Consider the following 26253-nt stretch of genomic DNA (forward strand, 5'->3'; position numbering starts at 1 on the left):
AGGACTGTTTTTCTCCAGCATTATGTAGCTCATTTTGACTGGCATACATTTTACTCCATCCAGCATGCAAATTAGATGATCCAAAAGATGAGCATCTTTAGAAATTCAAACCTTGATCTATGAGATCATTTTCAAAGTAAAGTGATACATAAAGTATTGTCTTTCACTGCATTTGTGCAGTGTGAACACCTCTACTGGTGTATTTAACACAAAGATCTAGGTGCATATGGATGAGTCATTTTGCCTATGAAATTATTTGTAACCTGCAACATTTTGGTATCTTTCATAGGATGTAATTGTCATGGAATGTATCTTAAAGAGGCTGATATTTCCATATGAGGCATCTAAATGGGCAGTTGACTCTGGACAATTAACCCAACATTCGATACCTGGCAGGGGTGGCAGAAATGGGGGCAGGAGCTATGTGGTGTTGACCTATGTTATGTCCTTGAGCAACATTCCTCTATGCACTCTGGGAACCACTGTTCCCTGGAAATTGCATGCACGTATGTGAGAGCAAGACCTGCTGTCGCTGGAGCAGCCTCTGCAGCACCCAGGTTCAGCCCAGGGAGCAGGTAGTAACTGGGATGTTGGGGTCAGGCAGGAACTATTTCCAAGAGCCAGAAAGAGAGACACAAACTGCCACACTCTCTCTACCCAGCCTAGATCCAGCAGCACCCCCAAGCTCAGTCTCAATAGCTCCCCTTTCTTCTCATGAAAAGCACCCAATCCACTCCCTTCCAACCCCTCCATTCAAAGCTAGCTACAGCCACCTCTGCAGGGTATTGGGAGAGAAGCAGACACTGACCACTATAACCTTCTCTCCTTTCACCATGTGGAGTTTTGCTTTTCAAGGTTGGCCTCGCACCTGCCCCACCTCTTCCCTTGAGCTCCCTCCCCATTTGCTCTTCTTTCCCCCTTCTACCATTGCTTAGGAGGGACTCACCTGCAGAGCCAGGACTGGGAGCTGCAGCTGCCCAATGCAGGTAGGAGGCAGTACTGGGTGCATAGGCCCTGGCATGGATGGGTGCATAGCCCCCCTCACTGATGTCCCCTCTAATTTTTCCATATAATTTCCACTGAGTTGTGTGGAATATATTTTATGTGCACTGAGGGTATGTGCAGATGTGCACCACCAGTAGAAACACAGTAGTGGGTGCTCTGCTAATCAGTGGAGTAGCGCCTGAATCTCTCCTGGGTGGCTGCGCAAGCATTCTGCTTACAGAGAACACTGCCTCTCACCCATAGTAACTGGGCTTTGAGTGTCGAGTCAATACATCTGACCAGACACCATCAGGGTTCCCTTTTTGACCAGATTTTCCAATAGAAAACCAGATACCTGGCCACCCTCCCGGAGTTGGGGATCTGTGCTGTGCTTGCACTCTGGCCACACCCCCATGATATGAAAAGGTCCCCTGTGTTTGTTTTCTGCTTTCTAGCTCACATAATTTGTACTGTGTTTGGATCTGACACAAGCCACAGAATGACACTGAGCACTTGGGCTTAAAGGAATGTCTGCACTGCAATTAAAAGTGTGACTGCAGCATGTGTAGATGGACCCAGGCTAGCTTTCAGGTAGTTAACTCAAATAACTGTAGTACTGGAGCCATGGCAGCATGAGTTGAATAGCCCTGCCCAGGCCCCTGGGTATGTACCCTGCTGTCATTCCTTGACTCGATGTTATCACGTTAGCTAAATCAAAGCTAGTTCTGGTATGTCTATAGACCATCTATGTGTACATGCAAATTCAGAAAAAAGCAACAGAAACACCCCACACATCCTCCCCTACTTGGCAAAATAATTCTACTGCAGATTCCAGTGCTGAAAAGTCTGGGAGGGAAAGATAATTTCTTAGTGCTAATGCATGTGATGTGGCATGAGGCATAAGAGAGACTCAGTCAAAGACAAAATAGATATGGTCTGCAAGAAAATGTGACTGCGTATATGTAGCAGAACCTAGCATGTAAGTCCCTGTACAGAGTTCTTGTGCAACTTATTTCACCTCAGATAAGGAATATGAGTTGGGATGTAATGACAATAAATTAATTGACATTTGTGAATCACTCAGTGCAATAGCAGCACATGCTATAAAGAAGACCATGAGGAAATTAATAATTCTTTATTCATTGCAAGGGTTCCATGGAGTATAACAGAGAAGTGTGGGAATTACACACTGAATGATTAAAAAGAACAAAAATTGAACATTGCTCTTTCATAAAGCTAAACATCACATGCAGTTGTCTCAGTCACTGAATGCAGTCCAGTGTATGCATTGAATGTGGCAGGGGGATTTAATTACATGTGATCATGTAATAATAGATTTCACATAAAAGAATATGAATTAAGGTTTAACGGACAAGTCTATCTGTCTCAATTCTGGAATATCCAAACTTTGAGTGATTGATTCTGCAGTCTGAACGTGTTTTTAATGTAATGTTATATCTGGATAATAAGTTGACCCTTTAGTGCATTGTAAATGTGCATGGAAAGATGTTCACGTGGCTTTCCACTGAAAAATGAATGTAGATGATTAAGAGATCAACATTCCCTCTTCCTTACCTCTGTGTGAATATTTTAAACTGTTTAAAATATATAAATAGTTATATATCCTTGTTCCTGTACACACGTGTAGGGCTTCATTTTTTGGTATCTTGGGCTACATCTACACTGCAATGCTATTTCGGGATACCAGAGTATCCCGAAATATCTATTCTGCATCTTCACAGCAAGCCCGTTATTTCGGGCTCACTATTTTGACATCCCTGTAAACCTCATTCTACAAGGAGTAAGGGACGTTTCAGAATAGTGCTTTGTTTTGAAATCTGGCACTGTGTAGACAGCGCCAAATGATGAATAAGCTATTTCAAAATAGCATTGAGATAAGATACACAATTTGCGTAGCTCAAATTGCGTATCTTACTTCGAGCTCGAGTGCAGTGTGGACACACCCTCGATGTGCAAGTGATGCACAAAGTTTTCAAAACACACCATTGTGCTTAATCGGGGGTCAGAAAGGGAGGGTGTTTTTTTTCTCTGTCATCACAGTGTTATTAGATGATATTACTGTTACCTCATATCAGGTATTTGGTCTTTTTTTTTTTTTTTAGTTAAGTAGTAACACAGAATGTACTAGTATTGGAGGAAACCTTTGGTCAACATGCATGTTGGCTTGCACATATATTAGCTTATATCATTAAACACCAAGTCAACATAGTATAAAGTTTTAAAGAGACATACAGATTGCATCATCTCTTCAGTAAAAAAGATTTGTGTATGAATGTCCCATAAACCTGGCTTTAAATTGCATAGTGATACATTCCCATTGCTCTTGATGCTAATTCTAGCCTGCAGATGCAGTGCAGCATTGTGAAAAACTTCTGTTTCCACTTTTCAGTGTATTAAATGACCTGTGAAAAAAGCTTTCTAGATTCCACTTCTCAACATGAATTAGCACTTTATCTGTGTTCAAAATGAATGGACTTAAGGAGATCAGCTTTTAAAATGAAAACACTGCATAGCAGTATCACATGCAGGTGAACAGTTTCTTAAACAGAGATTGGATGACTTTAGACAGAGAGCAGAAAGGTCATTAGGGGCCTGGTCCTTCAGGGAGCAGAGCATTTCCTGAAATACGCTAACGACCATCAATACCCACTGCTGTTAATAGGAATTGAAGGCATTCATCAGCATATAGGATTGATCTTTAGTTCAGAAGATAAAAGTACAACATCTGTTGGTGTGAATGTGGTGCTTGGATGCTTACTCAGGGAAAACGTCAAGGAACAGGGCAAACAATTCTTGGAACTGGTGGTTTATTCTATAATTAATTAGATTAACCAAGTCAGTAACCAAATAGCTTCTGTAATGTCACACTGGGTACCAAGAAGCCACACTACAGTCCCCTTTAAGCAATCCAACCTTTGGCTTCCATCCAGGCAGCCAAGTCTAATATAGTGAGTGAAAGGTTATTGAAAGCATTGGCCAGGTTTTCAAATTTAGTCATGTAATTTCTATATTGTAATGATATATTTGATCACTCAGATGGGCACACAGGTGCCAAATGACCCAATTCCATTAAGATCTCAAATGTTTGAAAATTTGTCTCCCAGAGCTAAATTTTGGTCGCAGTTACTTTGGTGTAAATTTGAAGTCACTGGGCTTATTTGTCAGGTCAGTCTGAACCCTGGTTGGTACAGCACTCAAGGAGGTGAAGGCTAAATTGGCTTAGTCCTTAGTTCAATTTAAAAAAAAATCACAGAGGCTGCTCTAAATGTCACCAGATACTAACAACCTCACAAAGGGGAAGCTAGGGTTTACAGGCATTCAGCTGTGCTCCAACCATGCCCCCAACTACACTAGCCCATTGCCTGTACTCCAGAGTAATGCTAGTGTAATTGAAAGAACAAATTTTTTTCTGTTCCCTCTTTAATAAGAACCACCATGTTGCATAAAATTATGTAGTTCTAAGACTCCCAAGACAGTACTGATTGTGAGTGTTGCTGTTATTCTCATTGCTCTTTCATAAAGCTAAACAGCATTCATTCATTTGCATGTTTGTAAAAGATTTAAAAAATTACCGATAACGCTGCTGACATAGTGATTGCAGAACAGCATGTAATTGGACTTTCCATTTTGCCCAGTTGCTTCCAATCATAGAGATGATAATTATTATTAGACTGCAGTTGTCCCCAGAACGTGTTAGGTGCTTTAGTGTATACGAAACAAACTAAATTTCTGTGTCAAGATCCTTATTTAATTGAAATCGATGGTAAAACTCCTTTTGACTTCAAATGGGCCCAAGATTTGGTTCTTGGAGAGGAAAATATCGTGTAGAATTCTTTATTAATTCTTGTGTGTTCATCTCTTCAGGGGATGAGCGCTCCCGGGAATCTCCAGCCCCAGCAGAAGCACAGATGCAGGCTGGGGTGGAAGGCAGTGGAAGGGGCAATCGCTGCTGTTGGAAATGCTCAGTGACCCAACTCAAGAAATTTTTGTGGGGCGTGGCAGTGGTCCTGGGTGTCTGCTCCTCCTGGTCAGGTTCAACCCAGCTTGCAAAACTGACCTTCAAGAGATTCGATGCGCCCTTCACTCTGACGTGGTTTGCAACAAACTGGAACTTTTTATTCTTTCCTTTGTATTATATTGGACATGTTTTCAAGTCAGCTGAAAAACAGTCTCTGAAGCAGAGATACAGGTAAGAGAGCTTCGTGTTTTCAGTTCTGCTCTCATGATACTTGAATGTTGCTGTACCCTTTGAGCTGATGTTTTATTCCAATCACTTTGTTAAATAAACATTGACTGCTTTTCTCTTCAGCATTTTTAGAGAGGGCAGTTCATTCATTGCATAAGGCTTGCCACCTGAGTATATTTTTATTTTTTCAATGGACTTATTCCAAAAGTAAGACTTGCAGGTTCATTTCCAATGTTTGTTTTACAGGATATTTGATTGAAGCGTGCACTTTATTTTGTTACCTTTCTGGAAGTTTTCCATCTTATCCTTTTAAAAAAAATCAGTTCTTCCTCTACTTTACAGCTCATTTTCTTGCAATCTCTCCCTCCTAGTGAGATGGGAAAGCAGCTTCTTCCAAAACCTATGCTTCTGTTGCACTGTGGATCACTAGCAAAGCATTTTATAATACTAGCATGGAAATTTTCTTTCATCTCTAGATAATTAGAGCTGAACTCTGACCCCACTGACACTGTGGCTATCCCATAAATTTCAGTGTGGTAGCACAGGTGTAGCTGAGGATAAAATTTAGCCCATAAAGTACCTTTACCCATCCTGTAAGATGTGGATTACCTCATTGGAAGTGTTGAGCACCTAACTCCCATTAACTTCAGTTGCAACTGAAGACGCTTAATCAGCTTGAGGATTTAGCTCATTGTGAAGTTCCCCTCGGTCTTGGAAGTGCATCTTTCACTCCTTTTCCAGCCTTAACAAATGTTTCTTAGATGGAATGCCTAAATTGAAGATATCACTTAATGAATACAAGTTTCCTCTATAGCCCAGTAATGCTTAGTGCAGTTTGCTTCTATGCCAAAGTCCAGTATTACTTCATGTAAATATCCTCCTTCACACTTATGTTAAAAAGGTTTCTTAGTTGATCCTGTATCAGTCTGACATTTTTCACAAACATTACATTCCTTTTATAGAATGAGAAATCTAATTTGACCCTGCAGGCATGAGATGTCCTTGTGACAGACCAACCTGAAAAAGCGTTTAACCCAACATCAGGACAATGAAAAACAAGACTTGAGAATAATCTCAGTTATAGCTAGTGACTGAGACTAGTGACTTCAGAGGGGTTGCCCAGATGTGACAATGGATATAATTTGCTCCTTCTTTAATTTCCAAATGTGTACTAATGGGTCAGGAAACTTACTATAGAGCATACTTATGAAGTCAGGATGCTCAAGAGGTACTGTACTCTATGTTACTATGATAAAGATTAAAAATCATGGAATTTAAAACTGGTTCATGTTAGTTATATAGTTATATTTTCTTACTATTATAACTTCAGGGAAATTGTGGATGAAGAAACTTCACCACAGTTCTTCAGTTTATATGGCAATACCAAGGAGTTTTAGGATAAGGTTTAAGATGACACACTTCAGCTTTGTGAGTTATATTATCAGTGAGTACTGTAATAATGTAAATGAAATATATTTCCATTAGTTTTATCCCCTTCTGACAAATGAGAGAGCCAAAAGTTAGAGACTGTGGTAGTTTTCTCCTGAAGTGATCATGAATGCTAACATGTTACAGTACAGGCAGTCCCCGGGTTACGTACAAAATAGGGACCATAGGTTTGTTCTTAAGTTGAATTTGTATGTAAGTCGGAACTGGTACATATTGTAGGGGAAACTCTAGCCAAACATTTCTCCAGAGCTCAGTTTTATTCTCCCACACCTCACTTCCCTCAGTCCTTTATTCTCAAGCTGAGGTGTCTGCTGTGAAAAGCCGCTCTGCGTCTTCCTGGTCTGCTGGGGGAGGGGGCGCTAGCTTCGCGTCTCCCTGGTCTGCTGGGGGGAAGCAGCTAGTGCAGGGTTGCCTCACCCCGTTTGTAAGTAGGGATCCGATGTAAGTCGGATCCATGTAACCCGGGGACTGCCTGTACTACCAGATTTTATTCCTTTGGTTTATATTCTTTTTTTGCTTTCAGATTGCTGCAGAAAACCTCAGGTTTAAATACTTGTGCATCCTGGTGTGAGATACTGTAGCTCTTCTAATTGTAAAGCTTAAAAGCAACACATTAATTCTCTTCTTCTTTGAGGTTAATTATTGCTGCTCATAGTCTTATGCCTTCCATTCAGTTAACTAATGACTGAGCTGAAGAAAGGATGCAAATCCTAAATTCTATTTGAGAAATAACAGATTTCATTTCAAATGAACATGTAGTCTGCATAGTGAACAGTTGTGAAGATTGTACATTTGACTAGCAGAGGGCATTATGATTAACTGAGTATACCAGAGGGGTTTAGTGAATAGGGCACTGAACTGGGTGTTAAGAGACCTGGGTTCTATTCCTGCCACTAACTTGCTGGATGATTTGGGGCAATTCACTTCACTCCTGTGACTCTCCTCTAGATTAGATTGTAAACAATTTATGAGAGGAATTGTCCTTTATACAGTGCTTACGACAATGCATCCATGATCTAATAATTATTAACATATAAGTAAAGCCCCTATATTATGCCTGAGGAAACACAAGGGCATGTTCCTGCATCAAGTGTTATTTATTGGCTTTTTCGCATATATGTGGTAGTACTTTGCATAGTTTCATAGACCAAAAGGGATCACTCTAATCAACTAGTCTGAGCCCCTATTTAACCCAAGTCATAGAACTTGCCTGAAATAATTCCTCTTTGAACTAGAGCCTCTCTTTTAGGGAAAACACCCAATCTTATTTGTTACATTGTTTCAGTGGTTAATTACCTTTATGGTTAAAATGTATGAGACCAAAAAGAGGCTTATTCTATAGCTTGGTGGCTAGAGTAAAGTATTCAGCTGGGAGGTGGGAGAATTAAGTTCAAGTCCATGTTCCAATAAATATTGGAACAAGCTCCAACAGGAGAAGCTGAGAGAGACTTAACCCAGATTAGCCCATAATCTGATGGTTAAGGCACTCACCTATCATAGGAGAATGCTTGGATCAAGTCTACGCTCCAAATCAGGTGTAGAATGGATTTGAACTCAGATCTTCCACATCCCAGGTGAGTGCCCTAACCACAAGCGGGATTATCTATTCCAAGTGGTTCAGGAAGAGATGCAGTCTCTGCACCCAGGGATACCACAGATGATGACAGTGCTTGTGCTAAAAGAGAAGTCACCAAGGCATTGTTTCCCACTATTACATCCTTTAAATTCTCCTCCCATCTTCCTCCCATTATAAATTTTGGTGAAAGCTGTAGATTTTGTAACATGTCAGAGATGGTAAATCATGTAAAATGTCACATTAACAAACTTTACATTTCAAACCTTTTATACTGAAACATTATAGAAAAGAAAAAGAAAATGAGAGATCCTAAAAGCATCATAAGAGTGAATGGTTGGATTTCTCCCCCAGAATTTTTCAATCTTTGAGTAAAGTGCACCATTCAAAGATAAATATTTGAACTACTTACTCTGCTTTTAAAATCCTCCTGTACTGTATCTCTCTATATAATTCTAGAATGCCTTGTAGCTTCCTCACAAAAGGTTGTCTGTCCCACACACAAACTTTTTTTTTCCTTGTTAAGGCACATTTAATTTTTTATATGCCTCAAAGTGATGTCTAGCTTTAGGGAGACAAATTTGAATTTTTTTTTTTTACTAAAGTTTTATTACACTTCTTGACATTTAACAGGTTGCTTGGTTGTATTCTTTATAAGATTTTACAATGTTTTTCCATAATGTGGATTAATCACTTTTTATGGATGTTTAAAAAACGTATTAAAACAGCCATAGTATTTTACTGAAAACCAGCTGATGTACAAGTTGCAAACAGACACTTACAAACTACTTGGTAAGGAGTACTGATAGGATGCTCTTCACCAGCACAGTAACATTACAGGACTTATAAAAACCCCATTGAGAATTCCTTTTTGGAGCACAATGGGAGAATCAATAATCATTCAATTCAAATAGTATCGATTCATGTCAAATTATATCCAGGTTGAGGGACTCACAATGAATAGGATGATATTCTTCAGCTGTACTTCTGCAGATGAATCAAGGTGAATCTGTTGTCTTAAGAACTGCAGTGGGCCTAATTCTTCCCTTAAACTATAATCTATACAACCTCATTGGAGTCAATGATGCACAAAGTGTAAAAGGGCAGAATTTGGCCTATTAGTTTTAATGGCAGTGTCATGTGTGCTTTCAATGAGACTGCTTCAGAGTAAAATGAAACAGATGTGGATAGACCACTGTAGCCCTCCATTGTCCTACTTTCTGTGTGAGTGTTCACTAATTCTGTTTAAATACAATTACAAATTAAGTCAACTGTTGTCAAGTCCTGTGATAACTCACATAATGATTTATTATCCTAATGGGTCTTCTTTAAGTGCATCATCTTTGCTTCCTACCTGTTGCTTTCTAAACTGCTTTAAAATATTACATTTTTAAACTGATGAGCTACCCTCAATCAAACTTTTATTATAATTTATTAAAGCCCAAGAAACTAAAAGCACTACAGCCTAAAGCTCCCTAGCTACAGGAAAGGAAAATTTAGAGCCTTTGTAAGACATTGTTTAACTATGAATTTCTCCATGGGAAGTTAAAGTATGTCTTAAAAATTCATTTTAGACTTGTTTACAAAGAGACACTCAGGAAAATTAAGCCAAATTCAAATTTAAAGTGGATTAGCTAAACTATATTAAACCCCTGTGTGAACATTCTTATTTAGATTTAAAGTGTCCCTAATTTGGTTTAGCATAACTCACTGTTAAGAAGTCTAAGAGGGGCAGCCATGTTAGTCTGTAACCTTAAAAACAGCTAGTACTCCTGTGGCACCTTAGCCTTGATCTACACTAGGGAGTTATTTCGAAATAACTCCCCTTGTCATATATATAGTAGCCCAGTGTCTGAGAGTCTGTAACGCTGAAATGCTGGCTGTTCCCTCTGGATGGCGCTGTTGCTGAAATGCTGGCTGTTCCCTCTCGGCAGCCCGTGCTGCATGGGGAGTGTAGGGCCCAAACGGCCACTTGCTCCCCCGTGGCGGCCCGGCTGAGCGGTGCAGAAGTCAGCCGAGCACCACGGCGGGAGGGGAAGGGGGGGTGGGGTGGTGATGTGCGGCGTGACAGCAGCTCCAGGCCCCGCCCCCGGCCCTGAATGTCACCGCACCACTTCGCCTCCCGCCGTGGCGCTCAGCTGACTTCTGCGCCGCTCAGCCTGGCTGCCGTGTGGGAGCAAGTGGTGCAAGCGACTGTTTGGGCTCCGCGCTCCCCATGCAGCACAGGGAGTGCGGAGCCCAAAAGGCCATTTGGGCTCCGTGGTCCCCCGAGTGAGAGGCAGGAGGGGGAGAAGAAGAGAAAGAGAGAGACAGAGAGAAAGGCAGGAGGTGGAGGAGAGCTGAGAGAGAGGCGGGGAGGCAGGAGGAGGAGGAGAGAGAGAGAGAGAGAGAGAGAGATGGAGCGAAAGACCGGTCTTCAGGAGAGAAGACCGATGTGGAGGAGAGACCTGAAAATCCTGTCTTATGACGGGCTAATTGGCTAGTTTCAAAATAACAAGTGGAGCGTCCACACTACCAAGCATGTTATTTCAAAATAAGGGGCTGGTTATTTTGAAAGAGCTCTTGCTTTCCATGAGGGATAACACTTATTTCAAAATAGTTATTTCAAAATAGCAGTAGTATGGACACCCCAGTGCTGCAATTTTTAAATAATTACTCCCTAGAGTAGGCAAAACCCACTTGCTGTTAATATGCGTCAGCAGTATCTACTGGGATAGTTTGACCACAGTGGGATAGTGTCATGTAGATTTGTCCCCTCATCATGTCATGAATTAAATGTTTGTGTAGACAAAGCTGGAAAATGGTGCTTAATTGTAGGTTTATATGGCACTGGGCTAGAATATTGGAGTTAGTGTGCAGGGCCAGGGCCATGGGCAAGGAGAGGGGACCAGATACTGATCTCTTTTACCCTGATATAACTCATTGACTTCGTTGGAGCCACTTTGATTTACATTTGCATTGAATTAAAATTAGGCACGGGATCTTTAAGGACCAGAAGAGATCAGTGTCTCAGTTTTATATTACACTCGAGAAAGTGGATTACTATAGATTTACACCAGCATAACCAAGGTCAGGCTCTGGCCCAGCATCTCCTGTAACCCCCACAATTTACTGGAGCCCATTAGTTCAGTATTGGTTTACCGGGAGGAGCACTACTCTACAGATTCACCAACAGCACTTCCTAGGCCTATATTCCCCTTAGAAATCTCCCATGCAGGAACAGACAATCACCTGACCATGATGAATTTAGGAGAGCTGATGAGGACATAGTCTGAAATGATACAACCTGGAAGCTTTTTGCTATTGATTTTTAGTATTCTGTTTTCATGAATCACTCTTATCCAAATAGCATTAAAATGCTGCAGTGTGGTTGACTATTGACATTCTACTAATTTATATTCCTCCTTATATACGAGCATTACCACCAGAGAACACAGCATCAATAAAGCCATAAATAAGACAGGAAAACATCAGGACATGATGAATTTAAGAATATCTAGCAAATGTCATCCAATGAGGTATAATATATTTTTGCTTTTTAAAAAACTTCCATTTATAAATTCTACCACTTCTAGTTCAGTACATTAGCCTTAAATGAATGCACTTTTATTCCACATTCCTACAAATATAATTGCTTTGCAATTCAATTCCACATTAGCAAATTTAAACAAATTCTATTTAAAATAAAAATACTTTGGGCCAAATTCTGATCTCAGTTAGCTAAGACTGGTGTAAATCTAGAATAGCACCAAATAAAGTCAATAGAATGACAAGGAGTATACCAGTCAGACTGGGATATCTCTGGCCTAATGGCATACTCATGCAAATCAGTTAATTGGGATAACATTTGAATACTGCTACCTTAGAAAACTCAGGTCTCTGCTGTGGAAGCATTCTTGGTGATCTGTGCAAGTGGGTTATCATAATTATAGATAGCTAATTCTCAGCTGAGGGTGTCCCTTCAGGTGAGTTATTTTTTACCACTGTCATCTTGGGCTCTCGTCCCACTACTCAGATTGTTTTAGTTGAAACTGTACTTAACTTCTTAGACATTTGACTCAAAGGAGACAAGGCAAGAATTTCAATATTATTCATAAATAGGACCCCACCAAATTCATGGCCATGAAAAACACAGCCCAGACTGAAAACTGATCTCCCCCATGAAACCTGGATATTGTGGGGGAGGGAAGCTCCTACTGTGTGCTGGTCTCCAGCTGTTAGTCCCAGCTGGAGAAGGAGGGATAGACTGAAGAGGGGGAGGTCAGTTCCACCTCTGGGAAACTCCTGCATAGCTCCTTCTGTCAGGTCAATATGAAGTCTCCACCCTTGCAAGGAGAACAAGCCCAGTTTCATCAGTCAAATCCCGTATGTTAAACCCTAGAGACCTTAGCTTCAGGGGGTAGCCGAGTTAGTCTGTACAGGATAAACTTAAAAAACAACAAATGGTCTGGTAACACTTTATAGACTAACAAAACATGTAGATGGTATCATGAGCTTTCATGGACTGGTCTTTCTGTAAAGAAAAGTTCTTTCACTAGACCAACTGCTTATGCATTTCTGCTAGCATTATCTGTAGTGGTAATGCATATCTATTACAAAACGTATGTCTGGTAACATCTGAGTTACATATAAGCTCTTTTTTTAGTATGGTTCTCTGACTGTGATGTGAAAAATCTTCAGGTACCCAAAACATTCCTGTTAAAGGTCAGGTTATTTCATTTTGCACCCTGAGCTAAAACAAACAGTAAGTGAGCTTTTGAATCCTTGAAGTGATGATTTAAAAAAAATTAGAATAATAAATCAGCTCAAGTAGTGTTACAGCTCTTTTAGCCACAACTTCAATGTTTGCTCCCATGTTTTACCAACTTCAGTGTTTGCATCCCAGTCCTCTTCTTTCACTTCTACACAGCAGGGCTTAACTCGAACTAAGGTATGCAAATTGAGCTAAGTCAATTGCATAGCTTATTTAAAAATTGGGAGCATCTACACAGCATTTATTCCGAAATAGAGCACTTTTCCTCCTACTTCCCTTACTCCTTCTGCAATGAGGGATACAGGAGTCAGAGTAAGAAGTCCTCCAGCTTGACAGTATTTCGATATTATTTTGAAATAACTGCCTGCTGTGTAGACGTGGACTAAGAGCTTTCAAAATAATGCTAGTTATTTCAAAATGATGTTGCTGTGTAGACGTACTGTATGGGGGCTAAAAATGTGCATTATTAATGAAAGCAGAGATTCATACAATCATGTATCTCTAGCACCTGGAGCTTTGAGTAAAACACCTAGTATCTTAAGACTTGTGATGAAATTGAGACAATTGGTAGCAATGATGTATTCCTCCTCATAGGTGGCTGCATTTCGTTTGTAGCTGAAATATCATATCACATTACTTGAAAAATACCATGACGAAAGAGTCCGTATACTTACATTTTATGGCATTAACACTGTCTAACTGGAAGCTCCTGTCAAGTTGTCATCATCATGTCAGATTGTTTAATTTTGTTAGAGGCTACTAACCTCTAACAACCAGTCATTGAGTATTCCATACATAAACATTAAAATATTTTATTAAGACAGAAGTATCAATATCCATGCTCTGTAACGACTCAGGTACAAATGATGTTCATTTTTACCTAGTCTATTAGGATATGTCTAACTACATGGCATGTAAACTAGTTTACCCGACATAGTCAATGAAGTGGGTATTTAAATAATCCCCGCTTCATTAAAATAAAAATAGCCGCCGCGCTGTGCCGACAGTCAGCTGATCCGGCACAGTGCGTTGGTCTAGATGTGGATCGGTTGACAAGGGAAGCCTTTGTCAACAGCTCCTTTATGCCTCATGAAACGAGGTTTTACAGGAGCGGTCGACAAAGGCTTCCCTTCTCGACCAATCCATGTCTAAACTGCCGCTGTTGACGGAGCCATGTAGTCTAGACATACCCTTAGAGCCCACAAGTAGTTAAAAATCGCTTGTATAAATCCAGGATGCAGTGGTGGCCTTTAAACTTATTGATTGCCTTCACCAGATAATTCTACCCTAGTATTTACAGTATTCCCTGTATTTTCCTAAATGAATCATGTGCCTTATCCTTAGTTGATTTTAATGGGCATAGCTCTGTTAAAACCAATGGAGCTATGCTGATTTACACCAGCAGAGGATTTGGCCTGGTGAATATTGCAAATACAGAGACGACACTTCAAAGAAATGCATCTGTCTTTTAAGAGGCACTCATGCTTTAATGGGCCCAAAATGTAATGTACCTCACCAATAATCCTCAAAATAATTCTCCTTGATGTTGGAAAACCTATCACAAGTCCTTAATGTTGTCATATACTAACACAGCCAGTCAAGCTATCAGCTGCAAGCCTCAGATGATGTTAGGGCCAAAGTTAACAACTGTTTGCAAACCTGCTTTTTCAGCCATTTATATCACCCTTTTTGTGGGTTTAATGAAAAATTATAACCATTCCATAAGGGTATGTCTACACTACAGCGCTAATTCGAACTAACTTAGTTCGAATTAGTTAATTCGAACTAAGCTAATTCGAACTAACGGATCCAGACTAAAAAACTAGTTTGAATTAGCATTTTGCTAATTCGAACTAGCATGTCCACATTAAGTGGACCCTGAACAGGGGTTAAGGATGGCCGGAAGCAGTGCCGGCAGGGCATCAGATGAGGACTTAGAGCATGGAGCTGCTGCCTCAGGCTAGCCGAGGGCTGTGCTTAAAGGGACCCGACCCCCACCTCGGACAGACAGTTCTCAGGGGTGCCCCGCTTGCAAACCAGTCCTGTCTTGGAGTGCCCTGAGTGCCCACACTGGGCACATCACAGCACTCGGCCATCAGCCCGGCTGCACTTGCTGCAGGCTGCCATCTGGGGAGAGGGGGCAATTGGGAGGGCTGCAGGAGAGCTTCCACCCCCAGAAGCTCGCAGAGCCAGCCCAGTCCTCCCCATCGGGGGCTCGTGCCCCATTCCTCCCTCACCTCCTTCCACTTACCCTTCCCTAGCCCCCCTTCCTGATGTACAAAATAAAGAAAACGTGTGGTCAAAAATAGAATCTCTCTTTATTGAACAAAACTCGGGGAGACTGGGAAAAGGAGGTGGGAAAGGGGAAGAGAGAAGGTGGGAGAGGGGAGGGCAACTAAAATGATCAGAGGTTTGGAAGAGGTCCCATATGAAGAGAGGCTAAAGAGACTGGGACTTTTCAGTTTAGAAAAGAGGAGACTGAGGGGGGATAGGATAGAGGTCTATAAAAGCATGAGTGGGGTGGAGAGGGTGCATCAAGAAAAGCTCTTCATTAGTTCCCATAATAGAAGGAGTAGAGGACACCAAAGGAAAGGAATGGGTAGCAGGCTTTAAACTAGTAACCGAAAGTTGTTCTTCACAAAGCAAAGAGTCAACCTGTGGAACTTCTTGCTGCAGGAGGCTGTGAAGGCTACAACTAGAACAGAGTTTAAAGAGAGGTGAGATAAAGTGATGGAGGTTGGGTCCATGGAGTGGTATTAGCCATAGGGTAGGAGTGGTGTCCCTACCCAAAGTTTGTGGAAGGCTGGAGAGGGATGGCACGAGACAAATGGCTTGGTCACTGTCTTCGGTCCATCCCCTCCAGGGTCCCTAGGGTTGGCCGCTGTCGGCAGACAGGCTACTGGGCTAGATGGACCTTTGGTCTGACCCAGTACGGCCATTGTAAGCTCAGGGCTCAGGGTCGGAGGTCTCAGTGGACCACCTTGATTTTCATGCACACCTGCTCCTGGGTGGCCAGGCTGGCAGCTCTCCTGCCCTAGACGGCCACTTTCCTGTGCCTAGTGCGGAGGTCGTGGACGAGGTCCACGATGTCCGCACTGGACCAGGCAGGTGCCCGCCTCTTGCGGTCCCGGGCAAGCTTCCGGGAGCCGCCAGCCTGGTCCCGGGAAGAGGGGGAGGGCTGGGGGGCATCGGGTGGCTGGCTCGAGCCGTGCCAGGTGCAGGGTCTGCTGGCTGGGTGCTGGCAGGCTTGCACCTGGCACGGGCATCGTAGCCAGCCGGTGCCCCTTTAAGGGGTCCGGGGCCGGGAGGGGGGCAATAGAGTTTCCCTGGTGTTGGCCAGAGTGGCCACCAGGGAAAGCTGGGGAGGGCTAGCCTCCCACTAGTTCGAATTAAGGGGTTACACACCCCTTAATTCGAACTAGTAAGTTCGAACTAGGCTTAGTCCTCGTAGAATGAGATTTACCTAGTTCAAACTAAGCGCTCTGCTAGTTCGAATTAAGTTTGAACTAACGGAGCGCTAGTGTAGTGCCTATCAATGTTAATTCGAACTAACGGACGAAATAACGGATGTTATAATTCTCTATAACATTCTGTAGGTTTATTAGTAATTTTAAAGAGCTATTGTTTCCTTATTAAATTCTCCAGGATTTTTCCTTTTGAGAGAACTTAGGTGCGCTAACTAATCGATAGGGTCACCATTTATGGTTTGTAAAGCTTTGGAGATGAAAGCTCTGGGCAGTTTATTTCTGAAATAAAACAGAATGAAAATTCATTCTTAGAAATGGTAAAGCAGATTCCCTTCAAAGTTTTATGCTGATGTAATTCCAGATGGAAGTTGCCAGTAAGCTAGGCCAGTAGTGGGCAACCTGTGGCCTATGGGCCACATGCAGCCCATTGGGGTGCTGTGTGTGGCCCACAACACATTTGTTTTTCTGTTGCCCATGGGCGGGGTTGCCAGACTGTGTTGGTTTTGGTCCACACTGTTATTTTTCTACCAGTATTACTAAATTGACACACACACAAAGCAGGGGCATGTGAAGTGAAGAACATGCTGCTTGCATACAACATTGACTGTGAGAGCCATGCGCTCCCTCTGCATCCAATCAAAGCGCTGCTGTGGTTCAGTCAGCACACCCTGGCACTTCTCAGTGTGCATGCGCAGTTAGCAAAACTAACCTATCTGGGAGACTGTCTTGGTTACAACAATCTTTTGGCCCACTGAGATGGAGGGCCATTCATGTGGCCTATTCATTAGTGTAGGTTACCCATTGCTGAGCATGGTGCGGTTCAGAAGGGCTACCAGGGGAAACTAGCCCCGCCCCTTCTTCCTGAGATCTTTTTCCTTTTGGGAGCACAGTGTCCCTCCCCCCCCCAACCTTGCGAAGGGGCCCAATTCTGTCACACTCCCTGGGAATATGCTTATGAATCTGAATATGACATAATTGGAGTATGCGTTATGCAAAATACTTCATGTGATGTATCGTTGGAAAGGTTGTAATCGTCTGAATATGATTAACCCATTTGTGTGCCTGTATCATGACTGTATTTGAAGCCAGAAATATCAAGTATAGACCTGTGTTATTAATGTAGACATGCTAAGTGAGGGCCATCAGTAATACTCAGGGAACTTAATGGCCCCAAACTCAGGACAATGGTCTGTGACCAGACTTGTTTCTCCTGCATGCTTGGGAGGAGAGACCTATGATAGGTCCTACCAAGACATGTGGCCATGTCACCTAATGCTAGAATCCACCTTGGATACTGTATTTTTCCACAAGAGCAAAGGGAAAGTTTACACTGACCACAAAGAATACCATCAAAGTTTGGGGAACGAGGTAGGTCATCAGTTCTCCCTAGCTACCCCATCCAAGATGACGGCAGGAAACAACTAGGACTGAATGGGGAAAAGAACTAGACTAAGGGTGGGGGATGTCTAGTCTGTGAAGATTATTAGAACAACTGTCTCTTACGTAACAAAAGCTTTTTCTAGGTCAGGGTCATTAGCCCTGAGCCAAACTCCCAATCCTGGAGGACTAAGCTCCCACCATCATAGCTCTTGGGATCATAAGAACATGCAAGCTGCCCTGCCCCGACAAGATGCATGCACAAGGCATAAGGGATCGGTCAGCAAAGGGCTCCCCAGCTGACAGATCCGCATCTAGACTGCCGTGCTGGCCCGGATCAGCTGATCGTCGGTACAGTGCAGCGGCCATGTTTATTTTAATGAAGCGGGGATTATTTAAATCCCCGCTTCTTTGACTATGCCGGGTAAACTAGGTTACATGGCTCCTTTGATGGAACCATGTAGTCTAGACATACCCTAAGAGTGCTTATACAGCATTTTACCTTATTTATATAAGCTGAAAATCTCTCCTTAGCTAGATACTGTGATGTTGGCAGACTAGTTACGAGCTCAAGCCAAGGTGTCCGTGTCTCAGCAGGACATTGACAGACACATCACTGGAATCTGTCTGGTTCGTTTATGAGTTAATACAGTATTGATAGAATAGCAAAGGCGGTGAGTTTTGTTGACAGGGGGAGGCTGAGCATCCCCAAACAACCTATTGTGGCCGCTCCCCCAGGCCAGTGTACTTCCAATTTTTGAGCAGTACAGGATCTTTCTAAAAGTTTTTTTTTTCCGAAAGAACTGTGTCTAGACGTGGTTTCACTTTTGAAATACCCGCTTTCGAAAGAACGTGTGGCTGCCATTATACAAATGAAGTGTGGGAAATTCAAATCCCGGCTTCATTTGCAATTTCAATCTGTCTAATTTACATCCCTCTTTCGAAAGAGGGATGTAGTTTAGACATGCCCTCTCAAAGGTGCATATAGACCTAATAATCTAACTTTTGGTCACCAAGTTTGAAAATCTTGGTCTGAGATCTTTCATTTTTTGATTTTGTTGTTTTAAAAAAGTTAACAGCTGGTTTACAGATTGTATCTGTTTCACAAAACTAAAGACAAATAACAGTTGTTCCTCAATAAAAATTGTGCTGAAAAAGCCAGTACTGTTCTCTATGTAAGACTGCTGTAGACACTTGCTGCTATTAAATTACATGTGTCTGGAGTCTCATTACGAAAAAAGCCTTGTTTAGTGGAGAATGATATTAACCACAGATTTTACTCTCATGTAGGACTATTTCATTTGGGAAATTTGAGAGCATGGAGACTAATAATGAGTTTGAATCAATCTGATATCATGATCTGAGGATGCAATGGTAATTCTTCCTCCTTCAATTAATTCAGCTATTGAACTGCTATAGAAAAGTATCTCTCAAGATGAGAGCACAACTCTTGAATAAAAGGACTGTTATCTGCCCACAAAAATAAAAAGATGCACCTAGCAAGGAGGAATGCATTGATACCACCTGAATGATGTTGCATAAATTACAAGATAAAGACATGATAATTGATTAATCTAGTCATCCTGTATAATTCAGACTTTTTCAGAATGAATGGCATTGAAATCCTCATTTCTTTTATACTGTAGGTGCATAATAATCACATCAAAATTGCCCATCTGAAACAAAAATGATTAGGGTTACTTTGCCTTTATAGGAGCTATTTTGAATAATAAATAAATGTTTGTAAAACCCATCTGCTGTCATATTATCTGATCCTTGCCGCCTGCTCCAGTTTTTCATTTCTTTTACACACCTGTGAAACCAAAATAACTCAACAGACTTTGGATTTGAGCTCAGAATCTGATCTAGTGCATTTAAATCTGCAATTTTTTCAAAATCCTCCTATAGCACTTTGCTAATCAAACCAAATTAGTGTAATGTCATGTCATTATTAATTAGTTTAAATGTACTGGTCCCAATACCAATTACTAGGAATACTAACACTGCTGACCTTTATCTGAGGAGCCGCTGTTTATTATAACTTTCCCCCCTAATTTTCTTTTTTTTTTTTTTTTAATATTGTCCATCTTAAGAACATAACAATGGCTGCACTGGGTTAGTTCAAAGGTCCATCTAGCCCAATATCCTGTCTTCCAACAGTGACCAATGCCAGATGCCCCAGAGGGAGTGAACAGACCAGGTAAATCACCATATGATCCCTCTCCTGCCATCCATTTCCAGCCTCTGAGGCTAGAGACATCACCCTACTCATCCTGGCTAATAGCCATTGATGGACCTAGCCTCCATGAATTTATCTAGTTCTTTTTTGAACCCTGTTAAAGTCCTGATCTTCACAACATCCTCTAGCAAGGAGGATGCAAGGACCAGTAGCAAACAGTTTTTAATTCACAATAATGCTTTACCCCTCACTATGCCCAATAATTAGTCTCTTTCTTTTAGTCTCTTTCTTTAATAGTCTCATAACCAGATGGGTTTTCAAATGGCTGTGCTATCTTTATCTACTATTCAAAGATGTAGATGAGTTACTGCTATAGAGCAAGCTGCATTTTATACCCCTTGTAATTCTTCTTGAGTGCACTCCTTAGGTTATAGGTCTGGCTTACTGTATGTCCCAGTCCTAGAGTAGTTGATCTCTGGGTAGTAGCCCCTTTTTTTCCTAACATGACAAGCCCAGCAACATTTGGCATCTGTAAGCCTTTTTGCTTCAGGGGCTTGTAAGCAACCACTGATTAAAGTGACCCAGAACAGCTTCTTCAAAGCAAAGCATTATTTATGAACCCAAAGGTACAGAGCACACAGAGACAAGGGGTAAAACAGAAGGCCCTGCTTCCAAACCAAACTATTCTTTTCTTGCAAATTTCAAGTAGGTTCCACTACAGTCAGATCCCCTGCTCCTCAGTTGTGAGCATCTGATTTTGAACTGAGACTTCTCTTCTCTCTTTCACTTTTTAATTTATCCAAGTTGTCTCAACCATGTAAAGTTTCACATTAATTCAGAGGACAGTGGACCTGGTCTAGCTTTCTCAGATGAACACCTAAAGGAGGCTTTGCAGCAAGAGATTTATGGTGTCAGTAATTATCACAGGATTTCCTGAAATTTACATTCACAGAATTTGTAGCCATTCCCCTTTTTGTCTGCCACCTCCCTCCATCCAAGAAACCAACCAAAAAAAGGCTGGATCCACTAATGCTGGTGCAGGAAGGTATAAAGTAATCTTACTGCTCCAATGAAATCACTTGTGCCCAAAAGATGGCAGGTGGGTTCTCTCAGACATCTTTCTTGAGTTTCCCAAAAAAGAGATGGCAACATTAATCTATGCCCAGAGCTCAGTAGGAGCCCAGTAGTTGGGAGCCATTGCAGCATTCCAATCATACCCCCTTTTTGGCCACAATTGCCCATTTGGAGTTGTGCTAGCCTGTACAAAAGAGAATCTAGTCCATGTTCTTGGCAGAAATATTAGTATTATCCAGAAGTATTGCCTAGAATTACGGAGGGGAGCTTGATTTTGTAGGATCATATGGCTGCAATGATCACTGCATAAATGTTTCCCAGCATGGAAATAGGAAAGCCACAGAAATACTGAAGCTGAAAAAAAAGCTGAAAAATTCTATACCAAAGTGACTGTCTGATGATGAGTCATCAGGATCATGGACAGTCTGGCTCAGTGTGAAGCATACTAATCTGTCAGAACAGCTTTGAAATATTGTCAGAAGTGTCTTTGGTGTTCTTTTTAAAACAGCACAAATTGATTTTACAGCAGTAAGAATCCTCCTGCAAACAAATTTTTCTTGTGGTTGATACCCTTATCTATGGGCCATGCAATTGTAGAAAAGCACATGCTCTGTTGTTGTTTTTGTTGTTTTTAATGCTAAAGCATATCCTGTGAGCTGAAATACTGCATATACCAGAGGGACAGTAGCCCAGGAACTCTAGGAGGCATTATTGTAGGAGAGACACACAATACCTCATGGATGTCTGGGAAGTAGCCATCAGTTCTGGAAGGGACCTCGAGAGGTCATTGAGTCCAGTGCCCTGCCCTCACGGCAGGACCAACCACTGTCTAGATCAGTGTTTCCCAAATGGGGTTCTGTGGCACCCCGGGGTTCCGTGAAGTGAAAGTAGGGGTTCCACAAGGACTCAATCACTCGCCCCCCCTTAAAGAGACAGAGACGAGCCAGTGCACAAAGATGCCAGCTCCTTCTCTGGTTTCCTGCCAGCTTTCAGACACTTCTCCCCCCCTCCCCCCCGCTGCTACTCTGCATTTCCAAAGCTGGCTCGGGACATGCATGACCGCATTTTGGCCCCCCGGTTTGGGTTTTTTGCTTTACAAATTTCCCCCCCAGCTGTAGGGGTTCCTCGAAATTCTTCCGAGTTTAAAAAGGTTCCGTGACCACATAAAATTGGGAAACACTGGTCTAGATCACCCCTGATAGGTGTCTGTCTAATTTGCTCTTAAATATCTCCAGAGATAGAGATTCCACAACCCACCCATCCCCCAGGCAATTTATTCCAGTGTTTAACCACCCTGACAGGCAGGAATTTTGTCCTGACGTCCAACCTAAACCTCCCTTGCTGCAATTTAAGCCCATTGCTCCTTGTCCTATCCTCAGAGGCCAAGAAGAACAATTTTTCTTCCTCCTCCTTGTAAAACCCTTTTGGATACTTGAAAACCACTATTATGTCCTCTCTCAGTCTTTTCTTTTCTAAACTAAACAAGCCCAGTTCTTTCAGTCTTCCCTCATAGGTCATGTTTTCTAGACCTTTAATCATTTTTGTTGCTCTTCTCTGGACCTTTTCCAATTTCTCCACATCTTTATTGAAATGTGGTGCCCAGAATTGGACAAAATACTCCAACTGAAGCCTAATCAGCGCAGAGTAGAGCGGAAGAATGACTTCTCATGTTTTGCTCACAACACTCCTGTTAATGCATCCTAGAATTGTGTGTGCTTTTTTTGCAACAGTGTCACACTGTTGACTCATGTTTAACTTGTTGTCTACTATGACCCTGTGGCGGGCCACTCCCACCTGGCCCTTCCGCAGGACCTCTCAAGACCAAGGCCCTCTGGCCCAAGTCCAAAACACAGTTTAAGTCTGGCCTTTTAAGGCAAGGCCAAGGCCCTCCGGCCTGAGTCCCAAAACCCAGTTCAAGGTTGTAGTGGGGACCCACCCCAGGTAGGGGGACCTGGTCCCAGCCCAGGGCCCTGTGAATGACCATATAGCGGGTCACTCCCTCGGCGGGGCAATCCGGCCGAAACGCACCACGGTTCTCAGGGCAGGAGAGGCGGTTCCCGCTCCTGCCCTGGGCCACTTCCTACCTGGTTCACTGGGGTTCCTTCCCATGTACTCGTCCAGCTTGCTGAGGCCTCCGGGCTGGCGTCTCCTCGGTGGGCAGTCTCTGGGATGCACCAGCTCGCCTCTGCGTCCACACCAGTCTCTTCTGGAGTCTCTGGTGACAGCTGTGCAGGAGCTCCCTTCACAGGCCTTGTCCTCCAGCTGCCACCCCTGACTGAGTCCTTCCCCAGTCTTTTATAATGGAGCTACAACCCAGGCATGCTCAGTAGGGCTGCGGGAGAGGGGCCCCTGCAGCCAGGTAACCCTGGCTGGGCCCTGCAGGCTCAGTGCGGGGCTGCCTCGCCCCGTCACAGACCCCTAACTCCCTTTCAGCAGTGGTTCTTCCTAGACAGTCACTTCCCATTCTGTATGTGTGAAATTGATTGTTCCTTCCTAAGTGAAGTACTTTGCATTTGTCCTTATTAAACTTCATCCTGTTTACCTCAGACCATTTCTCTAGTTTGTCCACATCATTTTGAATTTTGACCCTATCCTCCAAAGCACTTGCAATCCCTCCCAGATTGGTATGATCTACAAACTTAATAATCGTACTCTCTATGCCATCATCTAAATTATTGATGAAGATATTGAACTGAACCAGCCCCAAAACAGACCCCTGCAGAACCCCACTTGTTATGCCCTTCTGGTGTGATTGTGAACTGTTAATAAGGGTATGTCTACACTACCACCCTAGTTCGAACTAGGGTGGTAATGTAGGCAACCGGAGTTGCAAATGAAGCCCGGGATTTGAATTTCCCGGGCTTCATTTGCATATTGCCGGGCGCCGCCATTTTTAAATCTCCGCTAGTGCGGACTTCGTGCCGCGTGTAGCCGCGCGGCACGGAGTCCGCACTAGCGGACATTTAAAAATGGCAGCGCCCGGTAATATGCAAATGAAGCCCAGGAAATTTCCCGGGCTTCATTTGCAACTCCGGTTGCCTACATTACCACCCTAGTTTGAACTAGGGTGGTAGTGTCGACATACCCTAACTACTCTCTGAGAATGGCTATCCAGCCAGTTATCCACCCACCTTATAGTAGCCCCATCTTTGTTGTATTTCCCTAGTTTATTGATAAGAAGACCATGCGAGACCGTGTCAAATGCCTTACTAAAGTATATGTATACAATGTCCATCACTTCTCCCTTATCCACAAGACTTGGATAACTTGTTTGTTATCCTATCAAACAAAGCTATCAGATTGGTTTGACATACTTTATTCTTTACAAATCCATGCTGGTTGTTACCTATCACCTTATTATCTTCCAGATGTTTGCAGATGAATTCCTTAATTACTTGCTCCATTATCTTTCCTGGCACAGAAGTTAAACTGACTGGTCTGTGGTTTCCTGGGTTGTTCTTATTTCTTGTTTTATAGATGGGTGCTATATTTGCCCTTTTTCAGTCTTCTGGAATCTCTCCCAACTTCCATGATTTTTCAAAGATGATAGCTAAAGGCTCAGATACCTCCTTTATCAGCTCCTTGAGTATTCTAGGATGCATTTCATCAGGTCCTGGTGACTTGAAGACATCTAACTTTTCTAAGTAATTTTACACTTGTTCTTTTATTTTAACTTCTAAACCTACCCCATTTCCACTAGCATTCACTATGTTAGACATCCTGTCACCATCCATCTTCTTGACGAAAACCGAAACAAAAAAGTCATTAAGCACCTCTGCTACGTCCAAGTTTCCTGTTATTGTTTCTCCCTTCTCATTGAGCAATGGGCCTTCCTTGTCCTTAGTCTTCCTCTTGCTCCTAATATAATTGTAGAACATCTTCTTGTTACCCTTTATGATGCCTCTAGCTAGATTTAGCTCTTTTTGTGCCTTTGACTTTCTAATCTTGCCCCTGCATACCTGTGTTGTTTGCTTATATTCACCCTAGTTTCCACTTTTTATAGATCGCCTTTTTTATTTTTAGATCATGTAAGATCTCCCAGTTGATCCAAGGTGGTCTCCTGCCATACTTTTGATCTTTCCCACACCCTGGAATAGTTTGCTTTTGGGCCCTTGATAATGTCCCTTTAAAAACTGCCAACTCTCTTCAGTTGTTTTTCCTCCTAGTCTTGCTTCCTATGGGATCTTACTTGTCTGAGTTTACTAAAATCTGCTTTCCTGAAATCCATTTTCTATTTTGCTGTTCTCCCTTTTACCATTCCTTAGAATCATGAATTCTATGATTTCATGGTCACTTTCTCCCAAGGTACTTTCCACTTGCAAATTTTCAACCAGTTCTTCCCTATTTGTTAAAATCAAATAAAGAACAGTGCACTCTCCCCCCTTCCCCTCATCCCCCATAGCTTTCTCAACCTTCTGAAATAAAAAAATTGTCTTCAGTGCAGTCCAAGAATTTGTTGGATAATCTGTGCCCTGCTGTGTTAGTTTCCCAACATATGTCTGGATAGTTGAAGTCCCCTATCACCACCAAATCCTGTGCTTTGGATGATTTTGTTAGTTGTTTAGAAAAAGCCTCAGCCACCTCTTTTGCCTGGTAGGTGGTCTGTAGTAGACCCCTAGCATGACATCACCCTTATTTTGTATCCCTTTTAACCTAACCCAGAGACTCTCAACAAGTCTGTCTTCTATGTCCACCTCCACCTCAGTCCAAGTGTATACATTTTTAAAATACAAGGCAACACCTCCTCCTTCCCCCCCGACCTATCCTTCCTGAGCAAGCTGTACCCTTCTATACCAATATTCCAGTCATGTATATTATCCCATCAAGTCTTTGTGATACCAACTATGTCATAGTTGTGTTTATTTACTAGCACTTCAAGTTCTTCCTGCTTATTCCCTATACTTCTTGCATTTGTATATAGTCATCTAAGATACTGATTTGATTTTGCTCCCCAGTTCTGCCTTCTCCCTCCTTTATCTCTGCTATTATATTTGCTCCCTCCCATTTCTGACTCTCCCAGGTCTCCATGTTTTTCACTTACCTGTGGGCTTTGGTCACCTGCCCCTGTTGAACCTAGTTTAAAGCCCTCCTCACTAGGTTAGCCAGTCCGTGTCCAAATACTCTCTTCCCTTTCCTCAAAAGGTGAACTCCTTCCTTGCTTAGCAGTCTTTCTTCTTGGAACAGCATCCC

At 42.4% G+C, this 26253-nt stretch overlaps 1 protein-coding gene across 2 annotated transcripts in view; it reads left to right on the forward strand.

The window, feature by feature from the left end:
* The window catches only part of SLC35F3 (solute carrier family 35 member F3), a 250211-nt gene that overhangs the window by 161942 nt on the left and 62016 nt on the right, over positions 1-26253 (forward strand). For both annotated transcript variants that reach the window (XM_025184108.3, XM_075924761.2), the window contains one exon: positions 4870-5194. In XM_025184108.3, coding sequence (XP_025039893.1) covers positions 4870-5194 — 325 coding nt within the window. The remainder of the gene's footprint in view (positions 1-4869; positions 5195-26253) is intronic.

This window comes from Pelodiscus sinensis, chromosome 3, assembly GCF_052426305.1.
Source record: "Pelodiscus sinensis isolate ZL-2025 chromosome 3, ASM5242630v1, whole genome shotgun sequence".
NCBI classification, from domain to species: Eukaryota; Metazoa; Chordata; order Testudines; family Trionychidae; genus Pelodiscus; species Pelodiscus sinensis.